General features: G+C 50.1%; 1 protein-coding gene across 3 annotated transcripts in view; it reads right to left on the bottom strand.

The window, feature by feature from the left end:
• Nucleotides 1-27,766, bottom strand: part of nrp1a (neuropilin 1a) — a 314,669-nt gene that overhangs the window by 150,641 nt on the left and 136,262 nt on the right. For all 3 annotated transcript variants that reach the window (XM_072508335.1, XM_072508337.1, XM_072508336.1), the window contains exon 6: nt 17,509-17,664. In XM_072508335.1, coding sequence (XP_072364436.1) covers nt 17,509-17,664 — 156 coding nt within the window. The remainder of the gene's footprint in view (nt 1-17,508; nt 17,665-27,766) is intronic.

The following is a 27,766-nucleotide window of genomic DNA, read 5'->3' as shown; positions in this document are numbered from 1 at the left end:
CAGTGTAGGTGTGGCAGAATCGGTTGAACTCACACAAGAAGAACAAAGGACTCTTGCGGAAACCAGTGACGTGGAATTTTTGACTAGCTATTGTCCTCGGGATGTGGACATATACCCATCCTTGCTACAGTACAAGGCATTGAGTTTTGATGTCGCAAGCTTAAATTCAAACATCGCATTTGATTTCCAGAATTAAGTCTCATGGACACAGTTTGCTTTCTTGCAGTTGGCCCAAGCCAGCTCAAAGAGAGTTATTAAAGAGTACTGTGCAATTTGCATGAATAAAAATCATATGGGCACGATTCAGTGGATTTCAGTTAATGTCCGCTAAACGTCACACGTTTAGTGGGGTGTTTAGCAGGGGGCCTGCAGCGGCGAGAAACATTCCGCTCTTTGCCATTTCATTTGGCTTCAGGGAGATTCTCTCCACTGAGGCTGCACTTCAAGGGATATCCTGCTGGCAAGGCATGAAAGAGTCATCAAATCCAATACGTGAGAAGTGAATTAATATCAGCGGCAATATGACCATTATCTGACGTCTTTTGTAATTATATGAGGTGTCTTTCCTGTGTCCCCCTATCCACTGAATATCCACGGTGGCCTGGCCCCCGATCAGGGCTCACCGATCTGCGGTCGGGCCTGTGTCGTGGGGGCGCTCTTTCCTTCCGCGCTGGCCTCTGCAGTGCTCCGCCATGACCGGTGCAGAGAAGAACCCCCCTGCGCATGCGCGTAAACACGCCGGTGGCCCTGCACATGCGCCAACTTGCGCCGGCCCTTCGCCGCCAGTTGGCACGGCGCCAACCCCTCCACCGCCGGCCTAGCCCCCGGAAGTGCGGAGGATTACACACCTTCCGGTCGGCCCGACGCCGGAGTGGTTCGCGCCGCTCTTGGTGCCGGCGTCAGGCCAAACGGCCAGTTGCGGGAGAATCCCGCCCAAGGTGTTTCGATGTTTTTCTCCTGAAAACCCACAAATTCCGAAATGCGGCAGGGAATTATTGCTGAGCTTGGCAGATTTGTGGTGTTCTACCTGTAGTATAAACTATTTAATCAGATCTTCCAAATGGGACTAATAGGATATCACTTTCAAAGACCGGACACAGGTACAATGGGGATGTGGTGAATGTGGTGAATGTATTCACCATAGTATAAGCTGTCTGTGTAGCACTGTGGCCCAATGGTAATGTGATCTCCTTACAGGTATTGTACTGGAACCTGGTGGGCTCCACCTCTGGCTCCGCCCCTCTCAGACAGTATATAGACCGACCGCCTGGGGGCGGCGCTCATTTGTACAGCAGACACAGGCAGGCAATGTTCACTCACTCTCATCATCTTGCAGTGAATTAATAGTACATCAATTTATTAACCAAAGACATCACTTTGGAAGCCGTTCTAAAGCCTGATAAACTGGAACTCGACGCACAAGCAGCAGAATCTAAGGTAATTTTCTCCCACTGGCTCCGCTGTTTTGAGGCCGACCTCGACTCCTTCGAAGCGCCTCTCTCCGATGACCTCAAGCTGCGCATCCTTCACGGCCGGGTGAGCCACCAAATATCGGGTATGATTCAGGACGCAGCCACGTACGAAGCGGCGGTCACGATCCTAAAGAGACAGTTCGTGAAGCCCGTGGACGAAGTGTTCACACGGCACCTCCTCATTACCTGCCGCGAACGGGCCAGGAAATCACTGGACGAGTACCTAGAGAACCTGAAGCTACTCGCCCGCAACTGCAACTGCAAGGACGTGACGGCCGATGAGCACATGAAACTGATGATCCGGGACACCTACGTGGCTGGGGTCCGGTCTACATCCGGCAGCAACTGCTGGAAAACGGGGCCACTGACCTACAGGACACGGTAAAACTAGCCACCTCGTTGGAGGTGGCCTACCAGAGCCTCAGCGTGTTCCCAGCAGTCCCAGCAAACCCCTCATGGGCACCACAGACACGGCCATCACCAGACCCGACTATGTCTCAGACCTGTGCCGCATGGCTGCCCGTACAGCCCGGGGGACCATCGTGCTACTTCTGCGGGCAGGGCCAACACCCACGGCAACGTTGCCCAGCCCGCGACATGCAGCGACTGCAGCAAAAAGGGACATTTTGCCAGAGTCTGTCTGGCCCGTTCAAAAGCCCCGAAGTCGAAATCTCACCAGGCCCGATCCACGGACTCACAGGCCCACAGATCCCACAAGGTGGCTGCGTGCCTGCCGGTACCGCCCCCTTCAGATACGTCACCCGCCTTGTGCAGCTCGTGGGGGGCGCCATCTTTAACTCAGTCCGACACGTGCGACCCGTGGGGGCGGCCATATTGGCCGCCATCTTCAACACAGCCAACACGTGCGACCGATGGGGGCCGCCATCTTGTGACCTCGATACCTCAGACCACGCAGACTACCCGCAGCTCGGCGCAGTAACCCTCGACCAGTCGCGGCCAAAGCATCTGAGAATTCGATGATGGCCGTCCGGGTCAATGGGCATGAGATCCCCTGTCTTTTCAATTCCGGGAGCACAGAGAGCTTCGTCCACCCCAACATGGTAAGGCGCTGCTCCCTCCACATCTACCTAGCATCCCAGACAATCTCCCTCACCTCCGGATCCCATTCGGTACAGATCCGGGGGTACTGTGTCGCGAACCTCGCGATACAGGGCGCTGAGTACGGCCAATTTAAACTGTATGTCCTCCCTCACCTCTGGCACCCGTACTGCTAGGACTCGACTTCCAATGCAGTCACCGAAGCCTGACGCTGAAGTTCGGCGGTCCCCTACCCCCCCTCACTGTATGCAGCCTCGCGACCCTTAAGGCCCCCCCCTTCGCTCTTTGGGAACTGCACCCCCGGCTGTAAGCCCGTTGCCACCAGGAGCAGGCGGTACAGTTCACAGGACATGATTTTTATCAAGTCGGAGGTCCAGCGACTCTTGAGGGAGGGGGGTCATCGAGGCCAGCAACAGCCCCTGGAGAGCACAAGTGGTGGTCGTCAGGACTGGGCAAAAGAATCGGATGGTTGTGGACTACAGCTAGACCATTAACCATTTCACGCAACTTGATGCATACCCCCTCCCCCACATAGCGGGGATGGCCAACCAGATCGCACAGTACCGGGTGTTCTCCACAGTAGGTCTGAAGTCTGTCTACCATCAGCTCCCGATCCGCCCGGAAGATCGCCACTACACTATTTTTGAAGCAGTCGGCTGACTCTTCCACCTCCTCAGGGTCTCTTTCGGCGTCACTAACGGGGTCTCGGTTTTTCAGAGAATGATGGACCGAATGATGGACCAGTATGGGTTGCGGGCTACATACCCGTATTGGACAATGTTACCATCTGCGGCCATGATCAGCAGGACCACGACGCCAACCTCCAGAGGTTCCTCCAGGCTGCCCAATCCCTCAACCTCATATATAACAAAGAGAAGTGCGTTTTCCGCACTACCCGGCAAGCCATCCTCGGCTATGTCGTCGAAAACGGGGTTCTGGGGCCCAACCCCGACCGCATGCACCCCCTCATAGAACTTCCCTTTCCCCACAGCCTCAAGGCCCTCAAACGCTGTCTGTGGCTATTCTCCTATTACGCCCAGTGGGTCCCCAACTATGCGGACAAAGCCCGCCCACTTATCAAAGCCACGATATTTCCCCTGCCGGCTGAGGCCCGCTCGGCCTTCAGCCGCATCAAGGCAGATATTGCCAAAGCCGCGATGCACGCGGTGGACGAGTCCATTCCTTGACAGGTAGAGAGCGATGCGTCAGACGTCGCCCTGGCCGCCACCCTCAATCAAGCAGGCAGGCCAGTAGCCTTCCTTTCTAGAACCCTCCACGCCTCCGAGATTCGACATTCTGCTGTCGAGAAGGAAGCACAAGCCATTGTGGCAGCTGTGCGGCACTGGAGGCGCTACCTATCCGGTAGGAGGTTCGCCCTCGTCACCGACCAACAGTCGGTAGCCTTCATGTTCGACAATGTACAACGGGGCAAAATAAAAAACGACAAATCTTGAGGTGGAGGATCGAGCTCTCCACCTATACTTACGATATCAAGTATCGTCCTGAGGTCAATGAGCCCTCAGATGCCCTGTCCCGCGGCACGTGCGCCAGCGCGCAAGATGACCGACTTCGGGCCAACCACAATGATCTCTGTCACCCGGGGTCACCCGGATCATCCACTTTATTAAGGCCCGCAACCTGCCCTACTCCACCGAGGAGGTCAGGGCCATGACCAGGGACTGCCAAGTCTGCGCAGAGTGCAAACCGCACTTCTACCGGCCAGACAAGGCCCACCTGGTAAAGGCCTCCCGACCCTTTGAGCACCTCAGTATCGATTTGAAAGGACCCCTCCCTTCCACCAACCGGAACGTATACTTCCTGACCGTCATTGATGAGTACTCCCGCTTCCCCTTCGCTGTCCCCTGCCCCGACATGACCTCGGCCACGGTTATAAAAGCACTGCACAACATCTTCACCCTGTTCTGTTTCTCTGCACATGTCCACAGTGACTGGGGCAGCTCTTTCATGAGCAATGAGCTGCGTCAGTACCTGCTCAGTAAGGGGATTGCCTTGAGCAGGACTATGAACTACAACCCGCAGGGAAACGGGCAAGTGGAGAGGGAGAACGCGACGGTATGGAAGGCCGTCCTTCTTGCCCTTCGGTCGAGAAGTGTCCAGATTCCCCGCTGGCAGGAGGTCCTCCCCGATGTGCTCCACTCCATTAGATCGCTCCTCTGCACAGCCACGAACGAGACCCCTCACGACAGTTTGTTTGTCTTCCCTAGGAAGTCCATCTCCGGGGTCTCGCTTCCATCCTGGCTGACGACTCCGGGACCTGTCCTTCTCCAGAAGCATACGAGGAGCCATAAGACCGACCTCCTGGTCGAGAGGGTCCAGCTGCTGCATGCCAACCCCCAATATACCTATGTCGCGCACCAAGATGGACGTCAAGATGCGGTCTCCATCCGTGACCTGGCACCTGCTGTTTCTCAGGCCAATGCGCCCCCCTCCCTCCACCGTCACCTATCGACACCCCCCGAATCCTTTACGCCCCCCCGGGGCTCCTGTACTGTCCCGGGCCTACACTGCCGCCATCCACCACCCGCCTGCCGCCATCCACCACCCCCCTGCCTACCCCCACCCCTCAACCGTCGCCGACACACAAGCTCCAGACAACACGCTCTCGGAGTCATCAACTGCAACGCCCGTACCCGCCGCACCGACAGAGCTGAGGAGGTCCAAAAGACCAATCCAGCCTCCAGACAGACTGAACATATGATGATCCCACTTCACCCCCGCTGGACTTCATTTTTTTAACAGGAGGTGAATGTGGTGAATGTATTCACCATAGTATAAGCTGTCTGTGTAGCACTGTGGCTCAATGGTAATGTGATCTCCTTACAGGTATTGTACTGGAACCTGGTGGGCTCCGCCTCTGGCTCCACCCCCCCTCAGACGGTATATAGACTGGCCGCCTGGGGGCGCCGCTCATTTGTACAGCAGACACAGGCAGGAAAGTTCTTGGTTAATAAAGCCTATGTTCACTCACTCTCATCGTCTTGCAGTGAATTAATGGTACATGTGGTGATACACCACTGTACCTCCCTACCATTGTACATAGTATATAATAGTTGTGCGTAACGTGGCCCTGTAATACTGTGTATTGTACTGTAACTCTGCAGAGGTTCGGTCACTGGTAGGTAACCCGACCTGGCCACGGAGAGCTCCGCCTTAGCCACTCCCCCGGGAGTCAGTATAAGAACCTCTTCTGGGACAGCCCCCATTCTTTCTGGGGTCGTCTGTGTCGGGTAAGCCTCCCTTGTAGTATATTAAAGCCTGAGTTAAAGTCTCACATGTCTTTGTGGTTCTTGACGCTTAGCGCATCAATTTAATATACTACAGTTATAATGGAGGCTGCTCTGAAACCCGACAAGCTCTCGCTCGACCCCCACGCTCCACGCGCAGATCACCTTTTCAACTGCTGGCTCCGGTGTTTCGAGGCCTACCTGGAAGCATCCTCCGCCTTCGCCAAAACGGACGCCGACCGACTCAACCTCCTGTGCTCACGGCTCGACTACGGGCTTTTCGACCTCATCACGGGAACAACGACCTACGCCGATGCCATCGTGAAGCTCAAAAGCCGGTATGCACGAACTGTTAATTCTATTTACGCCCGCCACCGCCTTGCCTCCCGGCACCAGCAGCCGGGTGAACCCCTATCCGTGTTTGTTCGGGACCTCCGTGCCCTCGCGCTCACCTGCAACGCGCCAGCAGTCTCCGCTGAGCAGAACACTGAGGCCCTGGCGCTTGATGCCTTTGTAGCTGGCATTGCTTCCGTCCCGATTCGCCAACTCCTTCTGACACAAACTACCCTGACTCTGGACACGGCAGTCACTATGGCAGAGGCCCAACAGGCAGCCTACGACAATAATGCGTCCTACACGCCTGCACAAACTTCCTTTGCTCCTGTCCACGCTCCCTACGTGGCCGCTACCTCCCAGCAACAACCCCTGCAAGTCAGGGCCCACCCAGCCACACCAGCAGTAAAACTAATGCCTGGGCCCCAGTGTTATTTTTGTGGCCAGGCAAAACACCCCAGGAAACGCTGCCCTGCTAGAGATGTTACCTGTTCAGCCTGTGGCAAGAAAGGCCACTTTGCAAACGTCTGCCGCTCCACTGCTGCCTCGGGGTCCAACGCCGCGGTCTGCTACTCCGGGGTGCCGCCGTCCTCCGTTCCCGGCTCGCTGCTCAACATGTGCGATGCAAGGGCGCCGCCATCTTTGATCATCCCCGGCCCGGCTCACTTCACTCCCGGTTCGCCGATCGTCACTTCCGGTTCGCCGATCGTCACTTTCGGTTCGCCGCTCTTCACTTCCGGTCCGTTGCCGATCGTCACTTCCGGTCCGTCGCCGATCGTCGCTTCCGGGTCCCTTCCGTCACCGAATTGCGTCACTTCCGGTCCACCGCCGATCGTCACTTCCGGTCCTGCGCACTGGACCGAAATGCTGCAAACAAAGGAGATGCAGCCACCAACAGCAACCTGGCCTCCAGCAGCAGCCTACGACGCCTGGGCGCCGCCACCTTCTCCCACAGGCCGCTCCTCGGATCCGGAACCCTTCTCCAACAGCTCCACCATCGCATCCATCGTCCTCGACCAGGACCGACCGCATCAGCTCGCCAGATCCACCATGGAGGTTCAGGTAAACTGTTTCACTGTCACCTGCCTCTTCGACAGCGGCAGCACGGAGAGCTTCCTCCACCCGGACACCGTGCGCCACTGCTCCCTCAAGGTACTACCCACGCGCAGGCATATTTTCATGGCCTCCAACTCCCAGTCGGCCGAGGTTTCGGGCTACTGCGTCGTCACCCTCTCAGTGAACGGCGCGGTGTTCCAGGATTTCAAATTCATGGTCCTCCCTCACCTCTGCGCCCCCGCGCTCCTCGGCCTGGACTTCCAATGCCACCTGCGCAGCCTCACCTTGCATTTTAACGGCCCCCTCCCCCCCCTCTCGGTCTCCAACCCCCAGTTCTTCCCTGATTCCCCCCCGGGTCCCACCTGTAGTCTCTCCACGCTCAGGATCCCCCCCCCTTCACTGTTTGCTAATCTCACCCCCGACTGCAAGCCCGTGGCTACTAAAAGTCGGCGTTACAGTTTCGGGGACCGCCAATTCATTCGAGCGGAGATTAAGCGCCTTCTCTCGGAAAATATCATTGCTCCCAGCGCCAGCCCCTGGCGAGCCCAAGTGGTGGTAGTCAAGTCTGGTGAGAAACACCGCATGGTCATTGACTACAGTCAGACCATCAACCGGTACACGCTGCTTGATGCGTATCCCCTCCCCCGCATATCTGACATGGTCAACCAGATTGCACAGTACCGGGTGTTCTCCACCATAGACTTGAAATCCGCCTACCACCAGCTCCCTATCCGCCCGGAGGACCGTAACTTCACGGCCTTCGAGGCGGACGGCCGCCTCTACCACTTCCTTAGGGTACCCTTTGGCGTCACCAATGGAGTCTCGGTCTTCCAACGGCAGATGGACCAAATGGTGGACCAGAACAGACTGCGGGCTACCTTCCCGTATCTGGACAACGTCACCATCTGCGGCCACAACCAGCAGGACCATGACGTCAACCTCACGAAATTCCTCCAAACTGCCAAACGCCTCAACCTCACGTACAACGAGGCAAAATGTGTTTTCGGCACCACCCGCCTCGCCATACTCGGCTACGTGGTGGAGAACGGTGTCCTCGGCCCCGATCCCGACCGTCTGCGCCCCCTTCTCGAACTCCCCATTCCCACCTGCCCCAAAGAACTGAGGCGATGCCTCGGACTCTTTGCCTACTATGCCCAGTGGGTGCCCGAGTACGCTGACAAGGCCCGACCCCTCCTCCGTTCCCCCTCATTCCCCCTCCAGCCCGAGGCCTGCCAGGCCTTCCACCTCCTAAAAACTACTATCGCCAGAGCCGCCATGCATGCGGTAGACGAGTCTGCACCATTCCAAGTCGAGAGCGATGCCTCCGACTTTGCCCTGGGTGCCACCCTCAACCAGGCGGGCAGGCCCATCGCCTTTTTTTTCCCGCACACTCCAAGGCCCCGAGATCAGCCACTCCTCTGTTGAGAAGGAGGCACAAGCCATAGTGGAAGCCGTCCGGCACTGGAGGCACTACCTGGCCGGAAAACCATTTACCCTCGTTACTGACCAACGATCAGTTGCGTTCATGTTCGACAACAAACAACGAGGTAAAATCAAAAATGATAAGATATTACGGTGGAGGATCGAACTCTCCACCTACAATTATACTATCTTATACCGGCCAGGTAAGCTCAATGATCCTCCTGATGCCCTGTCCCGTAGTACTTGTGCCAACGCACAGGATGACCGGCTGCGGGCACTACATAATGACCTCTGTCACCCGGGCGTCAGGCGGCTCTACCACTACATCAAGGGCCACAACCTACCCTTCTCAGTCGAGGAGGTCAAGGCCATGACTAGGGACTGCCAAGTCTGTGCGGAGTGCAAGCCGCAATTCTACAAGCCAGACAAGGCGCACCTAATCAAGGCCACCCGCCCCTTTGAACGTCTCAGCATTGACTTCAAAGGGCCCCTCCCCACCCACAACCGCAACACGTACTTCCTCAACGTCATCGACGAGTACTCGCGGTTCCCCTTCGCCATTCCCTGCCCCGACACGACCTCCGCCACCGTCATCAAAGCGTTGCACGACCTCTTCATGCTGTTTGGTTATCCCAATTACGTCCACAGTGACCGGGGCTCCTCCTTCATGAGCGAGGAGCTGCGTCGGTACCTGCTCGCCAGGGGCGTTGCCTCGAGCAGGACGACCAGCTACAACCCCCGGGGGAACGGACAGGTGGAGAGGGAGAACGCGACTGTTTGGAAGGCCGTGCTGCTAGCCCTCAAGTCCAAAGGCCTACCAGTCTCCCGTTGGCAGGAGGCCCTCCCGTCCGCACTCCACTCCATCCGGTCTCTTTTGTGTACTGCAACGAATGCTACCCCTCATGAGCGGATGTTTCTCTTCTCCAGGAGATCGGCATCCGTGACATCGCTTCCATCCTGGCTCCTGTCCCCGGGAGACGTCCTGCTCCGCAAGCACGTGCGGACCTCTAAGGCGGAGCCACTGGTGGAGAGAGTCCGTCTCCTCCACGCCAACCCACAGTACGCGTACATAGCGTACCCCGACGGGCGTGAGGAGACCGTCTCCATCAAGGACCTGGCCCCCTCTGGGGCCCCTGCCGCCCTCGCCCCGCAACCTCCACCCCACTCCCTCTCTGCTCCCGTCGATCCCTCGGCCTGTTACTACTCCGTGCCAGCCGCTGTCATCCCGCAGTTTCGCCTCGAGCCAGCCGAAGCGGTGGGGGAAGTCATGCCGCCTCGCGAACCAGCACCAACGACCGCACGGATACCGCCGGACACTACCTCAGCGCCGCAGCTCCGACGTTCAAAGAGATCGACCAAACCCATCGTTCGTCTCGACCTTTGACGACACGGAACCTCCTGATGGACTCTGTTCACTGCTCCGAATTTTCACACCGGACTTCCTTCTAAACAAGGGGTGAATGTGGTGATACACCACTGTACCTCCCTACCATTGTACATAGTATATAATAGTTGTGCGTAACGTGGCCCTGTAATACTGTGTATTGTACTGTAACTCTGCAGAGGTTCGGTCACTGGTAGGTAACCCGACCTGGCCACGGAGAGCTCCGCCTTAGCCACTCCCCCGGGAGTCAGTATAAGAACCTCTTCTGGGACAGCCCCCATTCTTTCTGGGGTCGTCTGTGTCGGGTAAGCCTCCCTTGTAGTATATTAAAGCCTGAGTTAAAGTCTCACATGTCTTTGTGGTTCTTGACGCTTAGCGCATCAGTACATCAGGGGAGAATGACCTTCTTCTGCTCTATTTCATTCAGTCTCTCAAACTGATTATTTCCTCTTTCATATTGCTCTATTTAAATCTTTTATAAAAATGTTAAAGCATGTTATGAATTGAATTATCGGTTTCCACCCTCAGTTTCCCCACTCCTCCTGCTGACTTGAACAGAGGTGCAATTCCACAGGTTATGGGCTCTCTTCTGGCACCCACTCCTGACTTGTGAGACTAGGAAATGGCCACCTAATTTCTCAGTGCTGTTCTGACTTCACCGAAAACACAGTGGTAATTTGTTGGTATACTGTCACAAGGTTTTTTTTCATGGATGTTAGCTTTGCTGAAAAGGCCAACATTTATTGCCCTTGACCTGAGTGGTTTACTGAGCCATTTCAGAGGGTAGTCAATAGTCAACCACATTGCTGTGGGTCTGGAGTCACATGTAGGCCAGACCAGGTAAGGATGGCAGATTTCCTTCCTTACGGGATATTAGTGAACCAGATGGGTTTTTGCAACAATAGATAACATAGCTTTATGGTCACCATTATTGAGATTAGCTTTATATCCCAGAACTATTAATTGAATTTAAATTCCACCAGCTGGTGTGGTGGGATTTGAACTCAGATCCTCTGAATTACTAGTCCAGTGACATCACCACAATTCCACCATCCCCCACTGACTCTGGGCTTCCGACAAAGTAAAGTTGTTGGAGAGGGAGCACCTCTGAAGAAGATCCAAGCCAATGTGTTTTGACTCTTTACCGGATAGATAAGCTTGTTCGCATCTAACATCCTTGTGTACACCTTCCAGCAAGTGGCCTCTTTAAACCTCTTGCACCCTTCCATAAATTTCAATTTTTCCAAAGCTCCTCTGTTAATATCCTAACTCACACCATAGCCTTCATGCGTGTGCGTGCTGACCCACCCTGACCTCCGATTCAGCGATATATCAGTTTTAGAATTTTCCTCTTTGTGTTCAAATGGGTTTATGGCCTCGCTCATCAAAAGCTCTAAGCTGCCTGCAGTCTTCGAATCCCCAGAGCCCAGCCAACTCTCCCTTTCCTCCACCTTCCTGCCTCTTGGGCATCTCCCACTGCCCTCATCCTACCATTGGCAGCTACGCTTTCAGCTGCCTAGGTCCTAAGCGCTGTTATTATCTCTTTAAACTTGCCCTCCTCTTTCTCCTCTTTTAGGATCCTTTCTTAATGCTTCAGTTTGATCAAGTTTTTGTTCTGATGGCTCTTCCTTTGGGTTGTGTGCATCTTTTGTCAATTATGGCCCTTGTGAATTGCCTTGAGATGTTTTGTTGCGTTAAAGGTGCAATCGAAACATTGCAGTGTTCAGGTAAGCCTACTTGAGACAATAAAAATTATTATTATCATTAGTGAGTTGTAGTTGTTGGCATTTTGGGTAGCAGGCACGATGGATGACTTTCCATTCCTTAACACAGGGACACATATAGAAGCCAACTGCAACACAACTGGTCCTGACTCAGCTGAGATCAGTCGACACACTGTTCTGGCAAAAAATGTTTCCCCCTTCAGTCATTGCCAGACCTCCTGAGTATTTACAGCATTTTCTGTTCTTGTTTCGGTCATCACATACTGGAGATTAAACCTGAATCCTTCTGGGTCAGTTCTACAGTACATTTAACAACAGAGCCATCAAGTTATTTTTCCCTTAAACACTACCTAATCCTTTTTGAATTGATTTGATTTGATTCATTATTGTCACATGTATTAGTATACAGTGAAAAGTATTGTTTCTTGCATGCTGTACAAACAATGCATACCGTACGTAGGGAAGGAAGGAGAGACTGCAGAATATAATGTTAGTTATAGCAAAGTGTAGAGAAAAGATCAACTTAATACGAGGTAGGTCCATTCAAAAGTCTGATGTGTAGCCACCTGAGTTGGCCACTTCCCGATTTTAAATGGAGAACCGCAAAGGCTGAAGGGAAATTCAACCAACACAGGCAAAAACTAGCAGGTGCAAAGTTACTGTGTATTAGACTCTGCAGAAACCCAGACAGCATCGATACAAGCAGCCATCTGCATAGTAATGTAGCATCCATCTACATAGTAATGAATGATCCCCGGGAACAATCGAAACATTTTAAGGTAAACAAGGCCAAGCCAGACTCCTCGGCGCCAGCAGGAGCCAACACAAAAGAGGTTAACGGACACTTAAAGACCGCCCAACGATCAGGGAACAGCTCCAGTATTGGAGAAATCGAACCAAGTGGAACAAAGTCCAATCACTTGAAACCAGGTACGGGGTCCGCCCCGAAAGGCGGGAAGCCCCTGGGGACTATAAAGTAAAGCCTCCAAGTTCAAATCATCCTTCTTGACAGGGTCACTTAGCAATGCGAAGCAACCCCTGAGAGTGAACTGTCCAGCGGCCTCCAAGAAAGTAAGTCTCAGGTCAACGCTCGCTACAAGATAGGCGCTCCTAGCTACCAGTCCATACCAGCTTTTGAATCCCGCAGACTCAGAACCCGAACGAAAGGCCATTTGTTCCCCTGACCTGGTGGGCCAGTCCGAAGCTAAGTATAGGCCTGTTAGTTATAGAAATAGCCTAGAAAGTAGAGTTTATGCATGAGTAGCGATTTACTGTGTATAATAAATGTGTATTGATTTGAATCTTACTAATTGGTGTGTTGAGTTATTGATCATTACTTGAACTTGAACCTCGTGGTGGTATCATAAAGATACCTGGCGACTCTAGAGCAAAGGTTATAAAACAGAGCCAATTGAACCAACCAAAAGTTAGCAACAGATGGCAGTAGGGAAGAAGCTGTTCTTGAGTCGGTTGGTACGTGACCTCAAACTTTGGTATCTTTTTCCTGACGGAAGAAGTTGGAAGAGAATATGTCTGGGGTGCGTGGTGTCTTTAATTATGCTGGCTGCCTTTCTGAGGCAGTGGGAATTATAGATAGAGTCAATGGATGGGAGGCTGGTTTGCGTGATGGACTGGGCTACTTTCACGACCTTTTGTAGTTTCCTGCGGACTTGGGCAGAGCAGGCTCCATACCAAGCTGTGATACAACCAGAAAGAATGCTTTCTATGGTGCATCTTCTAGAAGTTGGTGAGGGTCGTAGCTGATATGCCAAATTTCCTTTGTCTTCTGAGAAAGTAGAGTCGTTGGTGGGCTTTCTGAACTATAGTGTCGGCATGGGGGGACCAGGACAGGCTGTTGGTGATCTGTACACTTAAAATCTTGAAGCTCTCGATCCTTTCTACTTCGTTCCCATTGATGTAGACAGGGGCATGTTCTTCACTACGCTTCCTGAAGTAGATGATAATCTCCTTTGTTTTGTTGACATTGAGGGAGAGATTATTGTCGTCGCACCAGTTCACCAGATTCTCTATCTCATTCCTGTACTTTGTCTCGTCATTGTTTGAAATCCAACCAAAGACGGTGGTGTCATCAGCAAATTTGATAATCGAGTTGGAGGGGAATTTAGCCACACAGTCATAGGTGTATAAGGAGTATGGTAGGGGGCTGAGGACACAGCCTTGTAGGGCACCGGTGTTGAGGATGATCGTGGAGGAGATGCTGTTGTCTATCTTTACTGATTATGGCCTGTGGGTTAGAAAGTTCGGGATCCAGTCGCAGAGGGAGGAGCCGAGGCCAAGGCCACGGAGTTTGGAGATGAGTTTCGTAGGAATGATGGTGTTGAAGGCTGAGCTGTAGTCGATAAATAGGAGTCTGACATAGGTGTCTTTGTTATCTGGTGTTCCAGGGTAGAGTGCAGGGCCATGGAGATGACGTCGCTGTGGACCTGTTGCAGCGGTAGGCGAACTGTAGTGGATCAAGGCAATCCGGGGGGCTGGAGTTGATTCGTGCCATGACTAACCTTTCGAAGCACTTCATGATGATGGATGTCAGAGCCCCTGGACGATAGTCATTAAGGCACGCTGCTTGACTTTTTTTTGGTACAGGGATGATGGTCGTCTTCTTGAAGCAGATAGGGACCTCAGATTGTTGTAAAGAGAGGTTGAAGATGTCTGCGATTATCCCCGACAGCTGATCCGCGCAAGACCTGAGTGCTCGTCCGGGTACCCCATCCGGGCCAGTGGCTTTCCGTAGGTTGACCTTCGAGAAGGCTGGTCTGACGTCTGCAGTGGTGATCTCAGATACAAGTTCATCCGTGGCTTCTGGGGTGGAGGGCTCGCTCTCGCTAACCTCTTGCTCAAAGCAGGCAAAGAATGCGTTGAGCTCATCAGGGAGGGGTGTGTTGGAGCCGACGATTTTACATGCCTTCATCTTGTAGCCCGTTATGTCTTGCAGACCTTGCCATAGACGGCGGGGGTCCATGTGGCTAGCCTGGGACTCGAGCTTGGTCCGGTACTGTCTTTTGGCATCTTTGATGGATTTCTTTAGATCACATCTGGCTTTCTTGTAGAGGTCAAGGTCACCTGACTTGAATGCCTCAGACCTAGACTTCGGCAAGCAGTGGATATCCCAGTTCATCCAGGGTTTCCGGTTGGGAAACACGCGGATTTGCTTCTTTGGCACACAGTCTTCTACACAGTTACTTATGAAGTCAGTTACTGTACTGGCGTACTCGTTCAGGCTGTTTCAGAAGGGCGGTAATATTCAATCCTTTCAGAAGGGCGGTAATATTTCCCTCCAAAATGACAAATAAGGCCCAGATGTTGGCTTAAGTGTTAAAAAAGGAGAAATGCTCTTTCCTTCCTGCAGGTATCAAAAGCTTTGTTTGCAGAGACTATTTTCTGCCTTGGCATTTCTGAGGCTATCTCTTGAACTGACGGCACCTCCTTAGAAAAGGGATATTGTGGCTTTACATGGTGAACTTGGCACACACAATATTGTCAGCAGCCGGATTTCAGTTCCCCAATCTTTTTACTGTTAATGTTGTACATCCCCAGCAAAATCCTTTCCTGGTTGCCTTGCCAATCATCAAGAGTTCTTTCTGCACATTTCCCCACACGGAGACATGAAAAGCGTTTCACAGCGAACAGCAGAATGACAGAAACAGATGCCGTTCTTAATGCACGGTAGCCCCGCGCAATAAAATAACCAGCAATCCTCTTTGTTCTGATCAGTGAAGCGCCAAAGAAATCAAACAGAAAAAAATAAAGGATAAAAGTTAAAATCCTCCGCATGGTGTTATAGTATGAACCTTTTAACAATATTGAGAATGACACTGCCCCAGGTACACATTTAAACGGTCAGGCCCAACCCTGTGTAATTTCAAAGAGCTGACTTGTCAGACATTTGGACTTGCATGTCAGAAACGGCCGCGTATACAATTTGCACCATTTCTGTCATTTCGACATGATCCATTGTGTCGCCGGGGGTCAGGGAAGAAGCATTGCTTCCTGGTTGACGGTGTCAAAAGCTTTCACTTTAATTTTTGTTCAATAAAAGTCATAATTAACACTGTCAGAACCTGAAACTTCATCTGTTTTTTGCCTGAAAATTCTACTTTGAATTCCGGCCTGAGCTGAATCTGGCCTGCATTATGAGGCTTTTTGTCAATTCTCCCCTGGGACACTAGATGGAGAGCAGCATGATGAAGGCCAGGAATGCAGACAGCTACAGTACTGCTTAAACAAACCATGACCATTGTCGTAAACGTCAGCGCAATAACAACAACCCGCCATCATATAGTGCCTTTAAGATGTTAAAAGAAAACAAGGCGCAATGCCAAGGCAATGCTAAATTGCCAGAGTCGGTGTCTTTCAGAAGTGACATTAAATTGAGGCCCTGACTGCCTGTTCAGGCAGATGTAAAAGACTTAATTGCAGGAAATCAGGTTAACATTTCTCTCTCAATGAATAGCGGCAAGAACAGAATAATTGGCCATTCATCTCATGCACTACTTGTAGAAGCTTACTTCTTGCTAATTAATTGCCAAGCCTTTCTGCAAAAAAACAATGACTGGAACAAAATCAGAAAGTGCTGGAAAAGCTCAACAGGTCTGGCAACATCAGTGGAGAGAGAGAACCAGGGTTAACGCTTCAGGTGCAAGGTAACGCTCCTTCTGAACCCTGGACTAGACACTGGGGCGGCACGGTAGCACAGTGATTAGCACTGTTACTTCACAGCGCCAGGGTCCCAGGTTCGTTCCTAGCTTCGGTCACTGGCTGTGCGGAGTCTGTACTTTCTGCCCGTGTCTGCGTGGGTTTCCTCCGGGTGCTCCGGTTTCCTCCCACAAGTCCCAAAAGATGTGCTTGTTAGGTAATTTGGACATTCTGAATTCTCCCTCTGTGTACCAGAACTTGTGCCGGAGTGTGGCGACTAGGAGCTTTTCACAGTAACCTCATTGCAGTGTTAATGTAAGCCTACTTGTGACAATAATAAAGATTATTATTATGAGTGGGATTTTCCGGCCATTCCCTCTGGTAGGATCTTCCCCTGGCAAAGGGTGGTTGGTGAGGGGCATGGGGTGGTATGGGTTGGCAGGATTTGGCACTGAGTTGGCCTAGAGGGGAAAAGGGCAGTGAAGTAGAATATAATAATATAATAATAGTTTATTGTCACAAGTAGGCTTCAATGAAGTTACTGCGAAAAGCCACATTCCGGCGCCTGTTCGGGGAGGCCGGTACGGGAATTGAACCCGCGCTGCTGGCCTTGTTATGCATGACAAGCCAGCTGTTTAGCTCACTGTGTTAAACCAGCCCCTTGGGGTAATATGGGGTACCATGGAGGTTTGCGGGGTCTTGGGGGGCGAGTAAAGGGGTATATTGCTGTGACAGATCATGGAGGGAGGTAGAGGGGCATAGGGTGGGATGGAGCCTATGGAGGCCATGGGGATGGGTACAGGCATAGCTCGGCCAGAAGAGTATGGGGGTACATGAGGGGGTGGATGCAGGAGTGTAGGTTCGCAAAGCGCGTATGGGGGCATGAAGAGGCAAAGGTTAGCATGGAGGATACAGGGAGTGTGTGTGGGGTGTGTGGGGGTATAGGGTGAGGGCTGGAGGGTTGTTTTTGTTTTATTGATCAAAGTACCAATGCACTGAGGCAGGCCTCAGTAAAGAATGCTGTTGAACACGGGTATATGTCCATTTCCGAGATATCACAGCAGTGCTTCTTTGTAATTTTATTCAGCATGTCGAGAGAGTGACATCTTCTAATTCAAACTTCTCAAATTTTTTATGTTGATAAAGTAATTCTTACTTACTTTCTAAGGAATTCTTCTGGATAATGGAATAGTTTGCAGAGAAACCATCCCTAGCGATTGCAGTATCCGTGTGCAGCGTTAAAGACAGAATGCCGGTGAGCGATCGAATGTGTTCAGGAGCGTACGGCCCACAGAAACGTCCGATGTGAAGACCAACTGAAATAAAGAGAGAAAAACACAGAAATAAATTTGCCTTCAGATTCTGCATTATTCTTGTGAGCACAGAATTTACAGTGCAGAAGGAGGCCATTCGGCCCATCAAGTCTGCGCCGGCTCTTGGAAAGAGCACCCTATCCAAGCCCACACCCCCACCCTATCCCCATAGCCCAATAACCCCACCCAACACGAAGACAATTTTGAACACTAAGGCGCAATTTATCATGGCCAATCCACCTAACCTGCACATCTTTGGACTGTGGGAGTAAACCGGAGCACCCGGAGGAAACCCCCGCACACACGGGGAGAACGTGCAGACTCCGCACAGACAGTACCCAAGCCAGGAATCGAACCTGGGACCCTGGAGCTGTGAAGTAATTGTGCTAACCACTATGCTACCGTACTGCCCTTCGACTGACCAGACATTTCAATTCCTTTTCCACCCACCACCCCCATAACCCTTTACGTTATTGTTAATCAGAAATCTATCAATCTCTATCTTAAACATACTCAATGACTGAACTTCCACAGCAATGTGATACAAATCAGTTATTTTCCTAATTCCATCTGCATATTGTCCTACTCTTTTTTCCTCATGCTCATCTAGCTTCGCCTTAAATACTTTTATGCTTCGTCTCAGCTACTCCTTGTGGTAGCACATTCTACTGCCACTATTTAAAAATAAGGGGTCGGCCATTTAAAACGGAGATGAGGTGAAGTTTTTCGCTCAGAAGGTCGTGAGTCTTTGAGACTATCTTCCTGAAAAGGTGGTGGAAGCAGAGTCTTTGACTATTTTTAAGGTCTAAGTGGATGGATTCTTGGTAAACAAGGGGGTGATAGGTTATTGCAGATGGAATACAAGGTGGAAAAGCATGAAGTTATGCACTCCAGTAGGAAAAACAGAGGCATAGATTATTTTCTAAATGGGGAAAGGCTTCGGAAATCTGAAGCACAAAGGGACTTCAGAGTCGTAGTTCAGGATTCTCTGAAGGTTGCATGCAGGTTCAGTTGGCAGCTAAGAAGGCAAATGCAATGTTAGCATTCATTTTGAGAGGGTTAGAATACAAAGCAGGGATGTAATGCTGAGTCTATATAAGGGTCTGGTCAAACCCCATTTGGAATATTGTGAGCAGTTTTCGGCCCCGTATCTACGGAAGGTTGTGTTGGCCTTGGAGGGGGTCCAGAAGAGGTTCACAAGAATGATCCTGGGAATGAAGAGCTTGTCGTATGAGGTGCGGCTGAGGACCCTGTGTCTGCACTGGATGGAGTTTAGAAGGATGAAGGGGGATGTAATTGAAACTTGCAGAATACTGAGAGGTGTAGATAGAGTGAACGTGGAGAGGATGTTTCCACTAATAGGAGAAACTAGAACCCAAGGGCACAGCCTCAGTCTGAAGGGACGATCCTTTATAACTGAGATGAGGAGGAATTTCTACAGCCACAGGGTGGTGAATTTGCAGAACTCATTGCTGCAGAAGGCTGTGGAGGCCAAGGTCACTGAATGTCTTGAAGACAGAGATAGATAGATTCTTCATTAATAAGAGGGTCAGGGGTTACAGGAGAAGGCAGGCGAATGGGGATGAGACACATATCAGCCATGATCGAATGGCCTAATTCTGCTCCTACATCTTATGGTCTTATGGAGGTAGGGGGGATGCAGCTTTGAGGTTATTATCAGATCAGGTATGATCTTATTAAATGGTGGAAGTGTCAACGGGGCTGAATGGCCTACTCCTCCTTGTTCATATGTTCGTATAAACCACTCTATGGGTAAAGAAGTTTCGCCTGAATTCCTCACAGGATTTATTAATTACTATCTTTATGGCCTATTATTCCCATTTTATCCATGAGTGGAAACATCTTCTGTATATCTACACGATCAAAGACTTTTATTATCTTAAAGAACTCCATCATGTCACTTTCTGGAGAGAAAATAAAACAATCTGTTGAGTCTTTCTCAAATGACTCTTAATGGAATAATATTCTCCAGTAGCATTGTGTTTTCACAGGATGAAGAATTGAAGTGTTCAAAATAGCTTCATGGGGGTGGATATAAACGTCAGAACCCATATTTTTATATTGAGAAAAACTGAGTGAAAGTCTCCGAAGACCCATTGACACAACAGCACAATTGCAAAGAGTAAGAGGAAAAGAATACAAGTAATATAGTAATATTTGTTAGCTTGTTTTGGGAAGGTCAACCAAGAAAAGTAATGGGTTGCACAGTTTTGAAGTTATGGGAAATAATAATTCAGTGAAGATTGCACATTGAACTCTACGCCAGGAATTTGCTCAGGAAGGTTTCTCTCATTTTGGCCTGGAGAATAGGGGTTTCCCCTGAAGTTATTAGAGCAGAGTGGTAGGAGATGCAAAAGAATTAACCCCATTTGATCTTTCCACAGTGGGAGCACAGGCAAGACTTGTGGCTAGAGGTAGTGCAGTGTATCAATGGCACTACAGGGTGAGAGTTTAGGTTCAAGTTCCCTCAGTCAACAACCTGTCTGGTGATTAATGGGGAAATGGCTGAGTTGAGATAAGTCGCATCACTGTAGAGAAAGCAGCCAAGTCTGGGGCCTCTACTAATGTGTGCATCAGGAGACTGTTCAGAGTCATGATGACAGATGACTGAGAGCAGGTCACCCCTCCCCCCCACCCCCCTCCATTACTCCACCACCTCAGCCCCTGCACCCTACCTCCTCATGGGCCGAAAATGCTGCTCAAACCAGGGGATCAGCAAGAGGAGGGAAACAATAATGGCGGCGGGAAGAAAACAATTAACAGCATAAGGTCCGGAAGAAATAAATACCCTTGGAATAACCATTTGTTTCCAGAAGTCCTCCCAGAATTTCAAAGAGACACGTAATGTGTCAGGAATGAGAAAGAGCAGAAGCATTGAACTCTGGAGGCTGACATGTAAACTGCGATGCAATACGTTTTGTGGATGATGTTTCTCATCCTATGATTTTCCAGTTAGGTAGTCTGGATACAATGATGACTAAGTTAATCTCTTTGTTTTGCCTGCTGTAAGGAAGGCAACCAAATGACTGAGGGGCTTTTAGAGAATTCTTTCTGGCCTGCATATGTATAAGCTCATCGGAAAGGGCAGCATTAGTACCCATGATGTGGGCAACTGCTAAGGCCCAAGAGAAGCTTTGTCACATCACAGATACGTGCTGGAGACTGCCAAAGAATGGCTCCAAAGAACAAAGCTGCCTTGGAGATTTAAGGCTGGAGGAAAACAAACACCAATCGTTCTGGTCACGTACTGTTCTGCTTGAAAAGCACTGTCTGAAAGTTTATTAAAATACTTCACAGTCTCTTGGAATTCCAATCCTCCCCTCATTTTACCAGTGACAAGATTTAAATTAAACATTCCTTGGTGGCACTCAAATTAAGTGAAAATCACTGCAATGTCTTGCTTGGGCTTTGGGATTATTCAGTAAACCCAGTGTGTGTGTGTTGGTTTTCTCCCCCTCATGTTGAATTACTGAGGGTAAACCGGACAATGAGGAGGAATGGTAATGTGTAAGATTGTGCACACATTGCTGCCATAAATCGGCCGTATGCATTTAAAGCAGATGGTAAATGCCACAGCAGAAAGAGTGAAGCATATAAATTGCTGTTTGTAAAACTAGCACATGATCACTTAGCATGTTCATATCACATTCCTTTGTCCAGTATTTTCATAGTCATTGACCCCATTTATTTTGAAAAGGGTTAACATAGCCCACTCAAATATTCAACTTCAAATCAGCATGATGTAAAACAGGCTGATGGTTTGCTATCAACCATGTCACGCCATCCCACAAAGTCAACGTACCTTCCCCCCCCCCTTATATTGAACCAGTTTATTAGTTACTAACTCAGTAAACAGCCCTGGTTACTTTAATGGTATTTTTTCCTGAAACATTCAGCAGTTTCCCTATGCTCTGCTACATATACACGGTAGCACTGGTAAGACATCGCACACAGTGAGGGCCATGTTTGCGATGAATGCCATCTTGTTTTCATTGTCAGAGCTTGTATGAAAACAGGATTCCAAACCCGACCCATCCCACAGCTGCTGAAAAGTAGCATTTCTGTAAACAACACTAGGAAAACACTGTCAGGAGAACTTCTAGACTAACCAGTAACCAGCTATTCCTGGCATTATTATACATTTGAGGTTATCGCAGCAGTCTGTGGGGAAATCCTACACCACTACTAGCAGAATATAAGTCGTAACTATTTGCTTTTATTGCACTCTTGGGCTACATCGAACAAGATTTCTTCAGGCAATACATAGCATTGATTGTCTGCAACTTTTATTGAAAGACTGCATAGGGCTGAAGATATTACCATAATCATCAGATTTGTTCCCATATTAAAATAGCTCTGCTTATCTTGCTTTTCTGAGATTCTGCTGATTGGGATGATTCTTATTATCGGCTTATTTGCATCAATTAGTAATTTGGTACCATATATTTCTTTTTTAATTTCTTCTCAATCATAATATTCGCATATACAACTAAGAATATGAATTATATTAAAATATTGTAACCCTCCAGCTTTATGTGAGTGAATGCAATTCCATTATCCCTTGGTGACTGCCAATTAAACCTATGCATTGAGGTTCCATTATACTTTGTGCTCTCATTGTTGCACAACTGCAGGAGGCCAAATTGTTTTAAGAAGTGCATTTAACATAAAAAAAGCTTCCAAGATAATTTACGGAGAGGGTGAAACAAATGGATGCAAGGAATAGATGTCGAGACAATGTGGGAGCGTATGAACAGGTGACTGAGGATAGAATGAAGCATTGTGGTTTTAGTTTGATGGTTGTCCTTTAATAACTCATTATGCAGCAGGAATTTAACTGCCTACTTTAGCTACAGACCTATCCTGACATACTGGGTAATTTCGTTCCACCCTCGGGAGTGAGATTGGAAACATTTTGGGGGCATAGAATTGAGAGGGAAGACGAGGGATGGACTACCATAGTCTTTCTGACACCCTCTGATTCAGTCAAGAGTGGGTCTTCCCAGCCGGAGGCCAATTGATGCCCTTCTACCAGTCGTGGAGACCACCCTGGAAAAGCTGGCAGTTCCTTGCAGGCTTGGAGAGGGTGTTCCATTCTGGTCGGGCAGCCTGTGACTCAGCGAGGGCCCCCCTGGCGACAAGGGTTTCCCCCCACCTCAGAGAAATGGCCTCCTGTCCTCAACAATGACAACACCCCTCTCTTACTGGGGCTTGCTTGACAGGATTCGGCGAGCCCCTCATGCTGACTTCCAGGCTGTGACTGCTTCCATTGTTGCTCGCCAGGCTGGGTGCAATACTAACAGTGGCCACCATTCCCCATGGCGCTGCTGGGACCAAAGAGCTGCCAGCCCTCCGATTGGCTGACAGTTCTTGGAGCTGGGGGGCGGAATTCTCCGTTTCTGAGACTCAGTGTTGATGTCAACGCAGAATTAGAGGACTTTGACAGCAGAAAAACTGGCGCCACACCTGGACCGATTCCGCTACTATTAAGAGGCTCGCACAGGTGCTGCCTGGAACAATCTATTCCAATGAAAAATGGTACAGGATTCGCCGGGTCCATGATTGACACTCGAGAGGCTGACAAGCTGCAGCCTCACATACACATAACACTCCCCATACACACTATCCCAGCCAAAAAGATGACACCTATACGACACGTGGCATTAAGGTCAAAGCGGGCTGTTCGCAGTGTGCGCAGCTGCATGGCTGCCTTGCCGGCTGCGGCAATGGTGTTCGATGCCCATCCACCCAGACCCCACAGCCCACCCCCTGACCAGCCCCTGCTCCCCTCAGCACTGACAGAAGCACCCCGGCCAGCGGCACGACTGTCAGCAAATTATGGCGATTTTGGACACTTTCCGTACTCCCGCTCTCTCCCTCAGCAGTCGCCACGCGGTTCCACGATTTTTAAAGGCACAAATGAACCGCGCCATCTGGAACTCAGCCCATCAGAGGCGGAGAATCGCGGAGGCCCCGAAGAATACTGGGTCGGGCCGGCTAATGATATGCAGACAGTGTGTACTGTACATGCGTTCCGGAACACATTAATGCCGCTGTCAAGGTGCTTGGGCATTGGGATTTGGCGTCTAATCAATGCCTGACACAATTTTGGCGTCGCAAACGATTCCCCGCCCATTCACCTTTCCTGATTTCAGCATCGGCTAACGGAGAATCCCATCCTGACCTGAAGGAGACAGAAGCCAAGCAATTAACTGCCTGATGGGTATGCAATTGCATGGGGTCACTCAGAAATGGCAGCAGCAAAGATGCCCCCACCCACAACACATTCCCCACTAACTTTCCAGCTGATGGACAGAGCCATTGCTGAGATTCTGTCAAAACAGGCCACAGAAAAAGACTCAAAGCTCACACATGCACATACTTTGTGCATGGTTCAGTTTGTATTTGATTGATGGTTCATTTATGAATACCAATGGCTGGTTATACTTAATTCCAGGAAGTATAGTTTTCAGTGATATTTAAAGAGACTGATTCTGGATAAATTGGCTGTGATGCCTGTTATAGTGACACTTGAAGTTCACATGCAAATAATAGTTACTTAGGAAGGCTATCAGACAATGCCTGGGACCTGCAGAACAATACGCAGCATGAATCGCATTGCTTCCTTCGGGGGAGCTTGGAGGAAACTGGGGGGCCCGGGTGGGCATTCACTCAGAGCTACAATGGTCTCACTGCAGATTATATATCTTGCCCTGCACTCCTTCGATCGCCTCGAGCCCCAGTGCACACAGCAGGCCTGGCTTTAATTCCTACACGTGTTGAATAATATGCCCTGCATTATCAAGTTAAGAGACTGCTATTAGGAGTGACAGCCTTAACCCACTGTCAGACAGTGCATGGTGTCAATCTAAGACACCACCGCAGCTCTCTGCTCATGTGTCTCAGGCACTCCTCAGGGGTTCCTCAGGGGTTCAATAAACCAGTCCCAAGGACAATAAATTAGGAATCCACTATAAAAGATGTGGATTTGAAAGCATTACCGAGGAAGCTGTCCCCTGCAATAAGTGTCAGCACAATTAGACAAATGTAATGATGTAAGCCCCAGAGAGTGTTCTGTACCAGGAATGGCCCATAAAAGATGCTTCCATCCTTTTATTACCCAGGAAGCTGCTTTCTGGAAGAAGAGAATATCGAAAGAAGCAACAAGAGGGTTTATTCCAATCCCCTTTGCACTGGCATTAGCAACGGCTGCATCAATCCACCCTTTAATTGCCAATATCAACTCGCTGGTCCTGCAATCACTGAGAGCACGGTCAGCTGGATATTCCAGCTATCATTTATCTGGCTCTTGGTGCTGTTGAAAATTCTGAGGGTAAGGTCATTATAATAGTAACATGGGGACAAGAATAGGCCATTGAACTCCTCAGACCTATTCCACCACTAAGTTACATCATGGCTTATTTGTGTCCTAGCTGCATTTACCCGCTTTGGTCCTGGAACCCTTAGTACCCTTGCCTAGCAACCATGGGTGTCCCTTGCCTCTAAAGGTGTGATTGTGGTGCCTATGGCGAATGCCCAGTGGGAAATTGGAATCGTGGGCAGAACAAGAGGTTTTTTATAGGACAAAGAAGAATGTCAACATTTTGTCATTTCCCGAATTATAGGTAGTGTTTCCACTTGGAGATAATTGATACCCCTGATGGAGCTGCAGCATTTCTGGGGCTATTGGAAGTCGCATATGCAGCTGATGTTTGCCTTCATCAGACAAGGAATCTACTTGGCCGAAAAATTGGCGCCTGAGTGGAACCCCCAGGATAATCCAGGAACAGCTCCAGAGAACACATCCTTCCCCCAACATTTGGGATTTCATGGAGGAAACTCTGCGGATTTAGGTTCAGCTACAAATTCCTGAAACGTACCTCTTGCCCGTGTTGGCCCCAACCCCATTCCAAGAGTTTCAATCCCATTAGCAAACTTTGCTCTGTCTTTAGACTAATTCCCAAACAAAGAAAACTTTATAGTCGTTCGGTAGTACAGAACCCGGGTATTGCCGCTGAGGGCGACACGGTGGCATTGTGATTAGCATTGTTGCCTCACAGTGCCAGGGACCTGGGTTCGATTCCAGCCTCGGGTGACTGTCTGTGTGGAGTTTGCACGTTCTCCCCATGTCTGTGTGGGTTTCCTCCGGGTGCTCTGGTTTCTCCCCACAGTCAAAAGATGTGCAGTTTAGGTGGATAGGCCATGTGAAATTGCCCCTTAGCGTTCAAATGGTTAGGTCTGGTTACTGGGTTACAAGGACAAGGTGGGGGGGGGGGGGGGGGGGGTCTAGGTACGGTGCTCTTTCAAACAGCCGTTGAAGACGCGATGGACTGAATATCCTCCTTCTGCACTGAAGGAATTCTACAATTTTTAAAAAAAGTATTTTTATTCCGACTTTCAACATTTTACATTTTATAAAAAAACCGACACCCAACGTATAAAACCCCCCCACCCACACCCAGTAAGAAGAACCTCCCCTCCCCCATTAACAGTCGATGGTAACCAACTCTCCAAAATGCAGGATGAATAAACCCCAACTCTTGTGGAACACATCACTCCCCTCCCCCTCCATAGGGAAAGTCTCACCTCTGCAGGGCTAAAAGCTCTATTAGGTCCCCCCGCCACGCTCGCTGAGGCACAGGATGGAGAAGCTGACCTCCACCTCAACAGGACTCGTCTGCGAGCAATCATAGAGGGGAAGGCTAACACCTGCCCCCGCCCCCGTCTGCAATTCCGGCCGGTCTGACACCCCGAATATGGCCTCTAGGGGACCGGGCTCCACACCTATGTACAAACCCCCCGAAATGATGCTGAAAACTGACCTCCACAACCTTTCCAACTTCAGGCAGGACCAGAACATATGCACACGATTACCAGGGCCCCTCCCACACCGCTCACAGATGTCCTTTACCCCCTCAAACAGCCGGCTCATCCTTGACTTAGTCAGGTGCGCCCTGTACACCACCTTCAGCTGTAACAGCCCCAGCCTCGTACACGAGGTCGAGGGATTCACCCTCCGCAACAGTTGGCACCACAATCCCTCCTCCAATGCTGCCCCAACTCCCACTTAGCCGTAACCCCCTCCACGGACACCTTATCCTCGTCTCAATCCTCCCATAAATCACTGTGACGATCCCCCTCTCCCCCCCCCCCCCCACCCCCTGATAGCACTCCCCCCCACACCCATTGACAGCAGACCCCTCCCCCCACCCACTGACAGCACCTCCTCCAAGAGGCAAGCACTATCAGGCAGGTCGGAAAAATCTTCCTCAGAAGCCCCTGCACCTGCATGTACCGGAAACTCTCTTCCTGCGCCAGCACAAACTTCTCATTCAACTCCTCCAAGCTCGGAAATTGCCCTCCCGGAAACAGACCCTTCATCTCCCTAATCCCCCTCTCTGCCTATCCCCAGAGCCTCGCATCTATCTTCCCTGGCTCAAATCCGTGACTCCCCCTGATCGGCATCACCCTCGACCTTGCTCCCAACCTAAAGTGCTGCCGGAACTGTCTCCAAATCTTATGTTTCTATGATTCTAAGAGACATGTCAAAGTTTTTCATATTGCACTCATCAGGAGACTTTGCAAGAATAGCAGTTTTGGGAAAACAACAATTTATACTTTGTGAGAAGAGAATGCTGATTGGAGTCCACACCAACCAATCAACATTTTCTTCCCATACAGTATAATTTGCTGTCTTCCTTAAACTGCTATTCTTGCAAAGTCTGATGCATGCAAGGCCAAAAGCTTTGACCTGTCTCTTTTTTCAGAAATCTTTACTCCTGGGCGAATTCACACAGGAAGTGGTTCCAAGGCAGTACAATACCAACTGTCAAGCAGTTATACTGTTAACGATTAAAATAATACAAGTCAGCTGGGATTCAGAATATTTAACTTGGCATTTAATATTCTACAATTACGTGCTCAAGCAGAAAACAAATCTAGTCACTGGCGATTTTATAGACGCGGAATGCATTGCTTATTTGCTTATGTTTTTTTAAATAAATCAATGTGCAGATGCCAAGTGTAACACATGATTTCAATGAAGCATTTTCCTCTCGTTTGGTTATGTCTGATGCAAGGTTTT

Source organism: Scyliorhinus torazame, chromosome 6 (assembly GCF_047496885.1).
Source record: "Scyliorhinus torazame isolate Kashiwa2021f chromosome 6, sScyTor2.1, whole genome shotgun sequence".
Taxonomy (NCBI): Eukaryota; Metazoa; Chordata; class Chondrichthyes; order Carcharhiniformes; family Scyliorhinidae; genus Scyliorhinus; species Scyliorhinus torazame.
Note: the sequence above shows the minus strand (reverse complement) of the source record. Positions and strands in the feature narration are given on the sequence as shown.